Source organism: Gopherus flavomarginatus, chromosome 6 (assembly GCF_025201925.1).
Source record: "Gopherus flavomarginatus isolate rGopFla2 chromosome 6, rGopFla2.mat.asm, whole genome shotgun sequence".
NCBI classification, from domain to species: Eukaryota; Metazoa; Chordata; order Testudines; family Testudinidae; genus Gopherus; species Gopherus flavomarginatus.
In genome coordinates, this window is record NC_066622.1 from 25598152 (window position 1) to 25610653 (window position 12502).

Consider the following 12502-nt stretch of genomic DNA (forward strand, 5'->3'; position numbering starts at 1 on the left):
TGCTTATTCCACGGAGGTCAAGAAAAACGCTGGTGAGTGTCTACACCTGATGACACCAGCGCTGGATCCTCTACACCCGAGGTTCGACCGAGTGTACGGCCAGCGCTGCAAACGGAGTTGCAGCGCTGGTAATGCCCTGCAGATGTGTACACCTCCTAAGTTGCAGCGCTGTAACCCCCTCACCAGCGCTGCAACTTTGTGGTGTAGACAAGGCCTAAGCTTCCAATACCATTCCATTAGCAGTTCAATACCAAACTTTACTAGTTGTCCAAAGTTTGGTATTGAAAATTCACTGAAGCAATAAAAATTAGAACAGGAATTTGTTCCATTGTGCATAAGAAGCTTAATGCAGTGTTGGTCTGCAGGTTACTAATACAAGGAAATATGACTCCTAAAACAAAATCAAAAGTTTATTTTACTAGTCTCAACAAAAGTCATGCACAAAAAACAGGTAACATCGTTTGCAAACATCCTTATTTTGCCCAGTGTGGAATGAGACAATTCTAGGTCACTAATTTCAGACCTTTGAGATTATCTCATAGATAGTTAATGATCACCAATCAGGATTGCTTAGAAACCAGTTGTGTGGCAGGTCATGTTTTGATTCAATGGATTAACTTAGTTTTCGTAACTATTGTTTGGTTGATCTTATTTTAATTTTATAGGACTAATTATTATGTACTTGGATGAGGGCTCTAAGTCTTTTTAGTTTTGTTTTTGTTGAAAATAATCAGTATGGAAAGTGATGAAATGACAGCAACTGACCCAAACCAATATTTGATGTCCTGCAGTTTATATAATGGAATATCTTTCATTATAGCAGGATGCCCTCCTCTGCTACTGTTAAGATTAAAACTAGGTTTCTGTTTAGAGCTTGACTCTTCTAAGTGTTCATCAACATAGTTACTCAAATTGTCTTGAATAAAAACAAAACTATGAATGCCAATAGTGCTTACTGGGTATATCCAAGTTTACATATATCCACTGAACCATGATAGAGTAATCATAAAGAAAACAGTAGGAGCCTTACCCTGACTTGAATGGGTGTTGGGGCCACTCAGTACCTTGCAAAATTGGATTCTATATTACTGAATTATGCCCAGATCCTTGTCAACAGCTCTAGTGCCTTGCCATGCACAAGCAGCACAAAGCACCTGGAAAACTTACCTTAAGGAGCAGCTGAGGATTCTCTAAGGCCAGGTCCACACTACAGCGTTAAATCGATTTAAACAGCGTTAAATCAATTTAACGCTGTACCCGTCCACACTACAAGGCACTTAAAATGGATTTTAAGGGGTCTTAAAATCGATTTCTGTACTCCAGCTAAACAAAAGGAGTAACCCTAAAATCGATTTTACAAAATCGATTTAGGGCTAGTGCGGACAGAAATCGAAGTTAATGGCCTCCGGGAGGTATCCCACAGTGCACCAGTGGCCGCTCTGGACAGGTAAAGGAACTCTACTGCACTGGCCAGGTACACAGGAAAAGCCCCGGGAACTTTTGAATTGCATTTCCTGTTTGGCCAGCGTGAAGCTCTCAGCAGCACAGGTAACAATGCAGTCTCCTGAGAATAGGAAAAGAGCTCCAGCGTGGAACACACAGGAGTTATTGGATCTGATCGCTGTATGGGGAGAAGATTCTGTGCTATCAGAACTGCGTTCCAGTAGACGAAATGAGAAAACTTTTGAAAAAATTTCTAATGCCATGAGGCAGAGAGGCCATAGCAGGGACTCGGTGCAGTGCAGAGTTAAAGTGAAGGAGCTCAGACAAGCGTACCAGAAAACCAAAGCAGCAAATGGCAGATCCAGATCTGGGCCAAAAACATGCCGCTTCTACGCGGAGCTGCATGCAATTTTAGGTGGCTGCGCCACGACAAGCCCCCCCTTGTCTGTGGATTCAGAGGTGGGGGTAGTAATCTCAGCCATTGCTGATGATTCTGCGGACGGCGAAGATATGGAGGAGGAAGAGGAGGACGAGATGGCAGAGACCACACAGCACTCCATTCTCCCCAACAGCCAGGAGCTTTTTCTCACCCAGACAGAATTACCCTCCCAGCCCTCCCAAGCCACTAGCCCAGACAATGAAGCCATGGAAGCGACCTCTGGTGAGTGTACTTTTTTAAATAAAAAACATAGTTTAAAAGCAAGCGTTTTTTAATGATTGATTTGCCATGAGGGCTTGCATGCATTAGCTGGCATTAAAGTTACTGGAAAAGTCTGTTAACATGTCTGGGGATGGAGCGGAAATCCTCCAGGGACATCTCTATGAAGCACTCCTGTAGGTATCCCAAAAGCCTTTTCAGAAGGTTTCTGGGCAGGGCAGCCTTATTCCGTCCACCATGGTACGAAACTTTACCACGCCATGCTTGGAGCACGTAATCGGGTATCATTGCATGACAAAGCCTAGCTGCGTATGGTCCCGGGGATTGCTGGCATTCAAGAAGCATAATTTCTTTTTCTCTGTCTGTAATCCTCAGGAGAGTGATATCGTTCATGGTCACCTGGTAAAAAGTAATGTAGTTTATTAAGGGGACAGAGATGACCATTCCTTCGTTGCTGCTTTCCTGCGCCTTTAAAAAAATCCTTTCCTTGCAGTTAGCCATGGGGGGGGGAGGTAAAAAGCAGCCCATTCCTACGGGGAGGTGTCTCTAATGGCGCTGACCTTTTTAGCATTTGGGCAGCAGGAATTTTCGCTGCTAATTGCCAAGGGATAGAGGGGGGAAGGGGGAGGTGGTAAGGTTTCAGTGACCTGCCATTACAGCAGACATGCAGAGTGGAGGGGAAAACCATTCACAATTTTCCTCTAGTGCTTAACCTTTCTGATGGCATAAGAAAAGAAGCAAAAGATGTGCTTTTTAGCAGTTTGGCTGCCAAGCATGAATGTTACCTGGTAATAGCCACGGGTACGGGGGAAAGGAAGAGGTTGTACAGTTAACTGCCATTAGATGTATGCCTTACCATGTCCGCCTGCAAGCTGATTTGTAATCCCCGGACCTGCGTCTGTGTTGCTCTCTGACACTACAGCCGCAAGCACTAAATACTAAAAGAATCCAAAGGCGACCTTGTAGTGAAGTGACATGTGCTACGTACGGTGAATAGTGTAGTGTGAAAGAGTATAACCATTGTTCTGTGAAATGTATCTCTTATGATCCTTCTATCACTCTTTTCCCCCACTCATGCAGCTGCACATTTTTCAAGCTTCCCTACTCCAGTCCGACGGATAGGTCAGATAAGGAGAATAAGGAAGAAGAGGACACGGGGGGAGATGTTCACAGAAATAATGGCAGTAACTCGCAGTGAAAGAGCTCATCTGGGGGAGTGGAAAGACGTGGTCGCAAAGTACAGGAATGCTGCCAGTGAACGTGAGAACAGGAGGGACCAACGTGAGGACAGGAGGGACCAACGTGAGGACAGGAGGGACGCTCGAGATGAGATGTGGCGGCAGGAAGATCAGCGGTGGCGGAATGGAATGCTGGAGCTGCTGCGCGACCAAACTGACATCCTCCGAAGTCTGTTGGAAGAGCTGCGGGGTCACAGAGTGCCACTTCAGCCCATGTTTAATCTCCCTCAGTACTCACCATGTCCCACATCTTCCACACCCAGACGTGTAAGAACGCGTGGGGGAAGGCTTTCTGCACCTGCCCACTCCACCCCCGTGGACAGTCCAACCAAAAGGCTGTCATTACATTGAAATGCCCTTAATGGCCTTTTTCTTCCCTCCTATACTCCTCCCAAACCACTCCCGGGGTACCTTTTTATTTCTCTTACTCTTCTTATAATGACATGCTATTCAAAGAAAGTGGGAGGGTGGGTTGGTTACAGGGAATGACTTTATTTCCATAAGCAAGCTGTTATGGAAGGGTGGAGGGTAGCTTGCTTGCAGCAGGAGTCAATACATGGGGGTGGAGGAGGTTCATGAAGGGGAAAGAAACACAGCAGTCACACCGTACCCTGGCCCATGATGAAACTCGTTTTCAAGGCTTCCTTAATTGCCTTTTTCTTCCCTCCCTCCCATCCTCCTCCAAAACCCATACTGGTGTATTTTTAATTACACGCTTTTTAAAGCAAGAGGGAGGGTGGGTTGCTTACAGGGACTGACTTTTAATAAAGAATACAAGGTTTTTAAAAGATAGTAACTTTATTTCCATAAGCAAGCTGTTAGGGAAGGGTGCAGGGTAGGTTGCTTGCAGCAGGAGTCAATACGGGGGGGGAGGGGAAGGTTCAGGAAGGGGAAAGAAACACAGCAGTCACACCGTACCCTGGCCCATGATGAAACTCGTTTTCAAGGCTTCTCTGATGCGCACCGCTTCCTGGTGTGATCTTCTAATTGCCCTGGTGTCTGGCTGCGCGTAATCAGCGGCCAGGTAATTTGCCTCAGCCTCCCACCCCGCCATAAAGGTCTCCCCCTTACTCTCACAGAGATTGTGGAGCACACAGCAAGCAGCAATAACAAAGGGGACATTGGTCTGGCTGAGGTCTGAGCGAGTAAGTAAACTTCTCCAGCGAGCTTTGAGACGCCCAAATGCACATTCTACCACCATTCTGCACTTGCTCAGCCTGTAGTTAAACAACTCCTGACCACTGTCCAGGCTGCCTGTGTATGGCTTCATGAGCCATGGCATCAAGGGGTAGGCTGGGTCTCCCAGGATAACGACAGGCATTTCAACATCCCCAACTGTAATTTTCTGGTCTGGGAAGTAAGTCCCTTGCTGCAGCCGTTTAAACAGAGTAGTGCTTCTGAAGACACGAGCGTCATGAACCCTTCCTGGCCATCCCACGTGGATGTTGGTGAAACGTCCCTTGTGATCCACCAGTGCTTGCAGCACCATTGAAAAGTACCCCTTGCGGTTTATGTACTGGGTTCCCTGGTGCTCCGGTGCCAAGATAGGGTATGGGTTCCATCTATGCCCCCCCCCCCACAGTTAGGGAATCCCATTGCAGCAAAGCCATCCACTATGACCTGCACGTTTCCCAGAGTCACAACCTTTCGTAGCAGCTGCTTAATGATTGCTTTGGCTACTTGCAGCACAGCAGCCCCCACAGTAGATTTGCCCACTCCAAATTGATTCCCGACTGACCGGTAGCTGTCTGGCGTTGCAAGCTTCCAGAAGGCTATTGCCACTCGCTTCTCCACTGTGAGGGCTGCTCTCATCCTGGTATTATGGAGTTTCAGGACAGGGGAAAGCAAGTCACAAAGTTCAAAGAAAGTGCTCTTACGCATGCGAAAGTTCCGCAGCCACTGCGAATCGTCCCACACCTGCAAAACTATGCGGTCCCACCAGTCTGTGCTTGTTTCCCGGGCCCAAAATCGGCGAGCAATGGGTAGAACCTCCCCCATTACCATCAGGAGCTCCAAAGCGCAGGGGCCCGCGTTTTCGGAGAACTCAGTCTCCAGGTCCTCAACACTCTCGTCGCCGCGCTGCCGTACCTGCAGCCTCCTCTCCTGCATTTGCTGTTCATGGTTCAGCATAGACAGTACGAGAATGCATGAACTGTTTACAACGTCCACGATCAAGGTACTGATCAGACCAGGGTCCATGCTTGCTGTAAAATGGCGTTTGCTCACTTCACCCAGTAAAAAACGTGCGAAATGGCTGTCTGCTGCTTTCAGGAAGGGAGGGGGTGAGGCTGTACCCAGAACCACCCACGACAGTGATTTTTGCCCCATCAGGCACTGGGGTAGTAACCCATAATTCCAAGGGTCAGGGAGCACTGCAGGAACTATGGGATAGGTACCCACAGTGCAACGCTCCTGAAATCGATGGACGCCTGGGACCATGGACGCACACCACCGACGTAATGTGCCCTAGTGTGGACGCGTAAAATCGATTTTATAAACCCTGTTTTATAAAATCGATTTTACTAATATCGATTTTAAGCTGTAGTGTGGACGTATCCTGAGAGAGAAATGTCTGCAGATGTTTTAGAGCCACTCTTCACTCATTGTAGGAGGGGAGACAGGGTGGGATGGAAGAGGCATGCTAAGGGGTGGGAAAAGGGCAAGGCAGAACACATGGAACAGCACCATGGTGGGGCATACTCATGTTCTTTTGAGCTAGGGAGTGGATTCTGCCTTTTTGGGTGCCCCACAATAGAGTGGTGCCCAGCAGATGATAAAGTTGACAACTGTATATAACTGAAGTAATTTTCTTACACTAAACAGGAAAGCACTGAGTAACTGCTTGGCACATATGGCACAATATTAGCTTTCCTTTTCACCTGAGGTAGATTGATCTATGAATGAATAAATAGAAGAGAAATCATTGTGCTTGGCAAGATTACCAGAGGCAGTAAATAGATTTTTTTTTAATCTGTGTTGATGCAGGACACTTGTTTTTTGGCACTGAGATACTAGAAATATCAGCATGAGATTTAGGACTGTCTGATACATACATAGCTGGTGTAACTTCCAATGAATTTTACAGGAGCTTGTCTATTTTGCATTTAGTTAGGTGATCTTGGAATGCTCCTGCCCTTTGAATAATGGAACAAGTAGGACACTGAATATGCTATAATATAAAATTGCAAATAAAAACAATAAACAGTGCTATACTATGTAATTAGAGTATGTTTGTTCAGTGTTATAAATCACAAAGCTCAAGGCCTAATTACTTTAGCCATCTCTAAGCAATAACTTTGTACCTTCTCTTGAATGATTGAAAGGGAGTCCATATGCCCAGTCATAATCCACAGCCTCAAGAGGCATAATCTTCTGCTTTGAGAGATGGTCAGGACTTGAATGAGCGGTCTGCGTTTTTGCTGCAGTCCACAGGACACCATGGGGTGCAAAGGGGAAGTAAGTGTTGCTTCTTTTTAAAGCTATAGGCAAATGCCTTATAGAGTTTTTCTTCTCAGATCCAATCTTCTTTCTGACAGCAGACTGGCCTGAGGACCCACTACATGTATGGTGCCACTTCTCTCCTTCACCTTGTGCAGCTGATAGCTCTAAAAGCTCTTTGCCAACTTTCAATGAATGATGCTCTATAAATGAGAATATTTAGCATCATTGTCATTAATAATCACTTAGAAAATACCAAGTGTGGAGTTTGCAGTTTCTGCTGTGAAATGGAATTTATGTTGCTAACTCTCATGATTTTACTGTGAATTTCATAGTATTTGGGTTTTTTCCTTAAAGTCCCCAACTCCTGGAGTCGTGATTATGTGAGAATTTCATCTTTCTTTTAAAAGTAAGTTTCTGGCCCACATGGCTGCAGAGAAAAGCTTGAAAATGTAAACCCTAGAGGCTTAAACATCAGAAACCAGATTAGGAGGCAATTCAAAGGTGGCTTTTTTACAATCTCATGATTTTTTTGGGCATTACCCATGATTTTTGAATGGCTGGGGTTAGCAATGCTATATACGCACCTCTCTTTCCAACACCCCCAACCAGGAATCTCAAACTTTCTGATTTTTCTGGTCATTATGCTGAATGGCATGAAAACACTCATTACCAATCAGAAACCTCCCTACAGTTCTCAGTTCTAAAACCATTTAATATTTACTGAGAGATTTGGTCTTGATGCTGAATTAATTAGATTCTTTTTTGTACATCAGTAAAATGACTTTATTGTAATATAATTCTTTCTTGTGAAGAGGAATAGTCAGATAAACCTGTTGCTTCATCCCAGCCACTCAGATAATATTCTAATGCTCCCATATAAACACCTAGATAAAAAGAGCTTTTTTTCTGTTAAATATTTATGAACATAAGTTCTACTTTTGGGCCAAAGAAATATACATCTCTGAACATAGAGCTCTATCACTTCTCAAGTCAGAATTCATTTTTGCCTCCTGTGTCTGTAACCTTGGCATCTTCCCTCTGAAATCTTCCCTTTTCTGGGAAGGAGATTTCAGGGGGAAATCTACCATATGTGTAAATCCACTCAACATTGTTATGGGATGTCACTGCCTGAGCTCCATCTTTTCCGATATCCTCATCTGTACTTTTCTCTCTTGTCTGCTTTCCTGCATATAGCTTTTGAATGTCGACTGCAGGATGTGGAGAATGCTACTATCTGACTTTTCCCAAACATAAAGTACAGCCACCTCACTCTCATGTTCAAACAAGGCAAGGGCACCTCCATTCATTGCAATAATGCTATTCTTGCTTATAAAGCCATCCATCAGTAGCCTTGCCCCAATCTGTGTCTTGGACTTTATTTCTATATGCTCTCTGTTCCTCTAGAACTGATTTCCTCCTTTTCTTTCCACATAATTGCATCATTTGGATGCAATAGCCTTTTCATCTGCAGCTCCCAGTGTCTGCAAAAGATTTACTGTCTCTCTCTGCACCATTGACTTATGTCTCGGTTTCATATTTCAGATGAAAATATATCTTAACTTCTGATCTTTGCCTATTATTTATTTCTCCATCTACTAATATTTATCTCTTACATTGTATTATTTACAGTAACAGTGTAAAGTGTTTTGAGATGCAGTGTGTATGAAAGATGCCAAACAAAATAAAATCAAGGAAAATAAGAGGATAGGAAATAGAGAAGTCTCTAATTAAGGAGAGTATATTTGTGCTGTAATACATTTTCCAAATGTTAAACAATTTACTTTTCAAACTAAATCAAGCTTTTAAGTTCGCATACCTCTCACAGCTAAGTCAATATTTTTAAATCTCAGTAAAAAAGACGCTATTTTGCCATGTCTAACTTGCTCCCTCTTGTGGTTGGCAGATAAATTTATACTCTCAGCTCTTTACTAAAAGCAAAACAAAATAAACAAACAAACAAAAAATAGTGAATCTAAGTGAAGCTTTGGGCCAGACAGAGATAGGCTGTCTTTAACAATGGCTTTGTATAACAAGCACATAGTAGCCCCTTTTAATCACAGTACAGGAAAACTATCTAAACTATTAAAAAAGACACAAGGGAATGCTATTGAGTTGAATAATTAGGTACAATATTTACTGCAAACTAGTTACCAATACTTAAAAGTGTGTTTCTGAATAAACTTCAGTAGATTCAGTTGTTTAATAAAAATTATTATGAGAAATATTTTGCATTAAAAATATTAATGATGTTGTTCTTCTGTGCCTGCTGCTGTGCCCTCACTATAGTGCTGAAATTGCTTAGGACTGGTAAATAGTGGTCCTTCATTCCCTGCTGGTAATGCTGAGCCCAGAGGGGACACTTTACTGCTGCAAGATGATGCATCAAAAGAAAAAGACTTGGAGAAAAGAGAAGAAGTGGAAGAGGGGTGGAAAGCAACAGAGTGAGAAAGAGAAGAGAGAGAAGCAGAGTATGAGCAGGGAAAGAAAAGCTACTGAACATCACAGAGGAAGAGGAGTGAGAACACAGGAGTAGAGGAATGGAGGAAAGAGACAGCACAAAAAGGTACAGTTGCCAGCTTGTAAACTTTGTTCTAGTCATTGCACCAGAATTAGATGTTACTGAGTTGTGACACCTCGATGTTGTATTGCTACATCGTGATGCAGCTGTCAGCATCTGATGATGGCTTTAGCCCCTGAGAGACTTTAGGACAATCATAAGGAATAAATGATGAAGGAGACTCATGTAATGTCAATGTACAAGGATTCAGCAAATACTACAGGTGAACGTGTATATACAAGATCAGATCAACGCAAGAACTGCAAACATGCTTACATGTGGGACACACAAGATTGTACATGACCTTTGCAGGCTATTGTATTCTTGCTTTGTACTGTTCATATTTTTCATGAAGATGTTAATAAGCCTTGCTTCAATTAAGTTAATGGCAACATGACAAATCTGCCACAACCTTGCTCTGTCCTGGGCTGTTGCTTCCCAGTGGCTGGGATCAATGTGACATGCTTTCAGGTTTGACTTACATGTGTCTTTATATCATTTGTACAGGCCACCATGAGAACGGGTACCTTGCTTTAGCGGACCATAACATAGATCCTTGAGTATTCTCGAGTTGGCCATATGAGATGCCCAGGTTAACACAGCTCAGCATTTATGAACATGTTTTGAATATCAGACATCCAACAGTAAATAAGGATTTCAGTATTGGGAATCTTGGCCCACCAGTTGACCCTGCAAACAAAATGAAGACAGCATATATAGAACTGATCATAATTCCTAATGTGGCAGTGATATGTTGTCCATCTCCCATAACCATATAGAAGTGTAGTAAGCATGGCTGCCTGATAGACAATTAGCTTTGTGCTTATTTGACTCCCCTAGTCTTCCATATGTGGTATGAAAGCATTCCAAATGCAGAGCTGGCCTTGGCTATGTGATGGGTAATATCATCATCAATTGTGGTATTTTGCCACTGTATACTCCCTAGGTAGCAAAACAGCTTACAGACTTGAGAGGAGTGTTGTTTACCTCAATAACTGAGTAGGCATGGGCATCCCCTAGCACAAGTTGGGTTTTTTAAAGCCAGATTATGAAACCAAAACAATGGACAGCACAAATGAAGTGATCAGTTATGAACTGAATGTCATCAATCAAGTAAGCAACCAGTGCACAGTCATCAGCAAATAAAAGTTCCTTAATAAGTAATTCTACTACTTTCATGTGAGAATGGAAGTGTTGCAGATTGAACAACCTCCCAGTAGAGCAGAACTGTGTAAATACTCCCCTCTCAATGTCATGAAATGTATCCAATAGCATAGTTGAAAAAATGATGGAAAAGAGTGTGGAAGCCAGCACACAACCTTGTTTAGTGCAAGTGGTGACATTCCATTTTTCACCACTCTGGCTATCATCCCATCATGGAAATATTGTTATATTGGAAGGTATTAATGGTGGCCATCAATTACAGACTCGGTAAAAGTTGATGAGGGTAGAGCTTAATGAAGTCTTCCAAAGAAGTATAAAGTTACTGTGGTTTGAAATTTACCTCATGATTAGTAAACAACAGCACCATGTTCATGAGCAACCTGAAGCACAAATATCATAAAAACCATCACAGCCATAGACTTTGCTGGTTTTCATCGTATTCACACCACCCAGGCTGATCATGAACAATATCACAATCATACATCATAAACAATAAGAGCTGTTTACTAGAACAGAATATTTGGACAGTAATATTCAGTTTTAGAAAGCGAAATGTTGATTTTTCTAATTGTCCCTTTAAAAATACCATTGATTTTTATTATTCAGTTTTCTCTTTCCCTCCAATGTCTCAATGGTACTTCTGTTCTTTTCACTTTCCTATGTAAGCTCCTTATTGGTTGGGGACTGGTTATATAGGAAGTAACTCTTCTACTCTCCTTTCTGAACCCCTTTTCTCCCTACCTAATCTTTCCGGTACTGCCTTCTCCACCCTTTGATTATTGGATGGTGGGACTGTCTGACATCTTCCCCAGTGGGATTGAGATTTGGGAGGTAAATCAATTATCATTCTTTCTTTCCCCTTCTTCTCTTCCTCCTCTTTGTCCAGTAGGAAGGTGCTTGGGTGGGGTTGCGACAGAGGTAAATCACTCCTGTTCTTCTTTCTTTCTCTCCCATTGGGGAATAAATAGGTGGGATTGTGACATCTGAGTCAGCTCCGCCTTTGAACAGCTCAGGCTGGTTGTTGGCATGAGAATTGAAGTAACTAGTTTGCTGTTTCTAATAGTTTTTATTCAAGGCCACCAGAATGCCAGTTGACTAAATACATAAATAACTAAATAAAAACACAAGACCTTTGGAACACTGGCTTTCCAGGGACATGATCCATATCAAAATAATCAGAGAAACAGATGAGCCGTGCACAAGGGATTTCATATTTCTATTCAGACAAATTTTGGAGGAAATTATAATAGAGATATAGAAGAGAGAAGGATGCTTAAATTCCTGTTCTAAAAAGCAAATTGGGCCCAGTCCTGTAAGCTGTTCATTTGCAGAATCCCCATCAAGTCAATGGTAGTTCTGCACACAGAGTATGTGCAAGAACAGGACCTTTATCACTTACTTTAAACTACAATGGGACTAATCCTGCGAACACAGTCTGAGGAGTCCTAACTTGGGCCAAGACTTTTTTTAACATGTAGGGGATTAAAGTTAGGCTCCTAAATCCATATTTGGGCATCTCAGTATTTGGGCCTGACTTCTGAAACTATTGAGTGCTCAAGAACTCTCACTGAAGTTAAGAAACTGTTAGGTGCTCAGTGCTTTTGAAATTCTGGCTACTTATTTAGGAGTTTAAATATGAATTTAGGAACCTAACTTTAGGCAGCCATTTTTAAAAATCATGATTCTGATGTCAAGGGAACTATTCAGTTGAGTAAGCACTATTCACTTGAGTGTGTTCAGAGCTGCCCGAAGGTGGGGACAAAAAGACCAGTTTGCCCCATGCCTTCCATTTGAGAGGGCCCCCAAACCAAGGGGTGTTATGACTTGGTGCATGGGTTCACAGCACTACTCAAGTTTGACCATTCTGTCATGATGGAGGGGCTGCTGGGCCAAACCTGTGTACTAGATCACAATGCCCAGAACGGGTGAGGGCCAGGTCTGTGGGACCGAAGCCGCCGCTGCAATCCCCTCATCCCCACCCGTGGCCTCCCTTGAGTGGTA

The 12502-nt window shown here is 43.1% G+C and overlaps 1 protein-coding gene across 1 annotated transcript; it reads left to right on the forward strand.

Moving 5' to 3' along the window:
• The first annotated feature begins 1389 nt into the window (after positions 1-1389).
• Positions 1390-9897, forward strand: LOC127053799 (uncharacterized). Its single transcript, XM_050959083.1, has 3 exons — positions 1390-2104; positions 3182-3223; positions 9845-9897. The coding sequence occupies exons 1-3, from the start codon at positions 1399-1401 to the stop codon at positions 9895-9897; spliced, it is 801 nt and encodes a 266-aa protein (XP_050815040.1). The 5' UTR covers positions 1390-1398.
• Positions 9898-12502: the final 2605 nt, after the last annotated feature.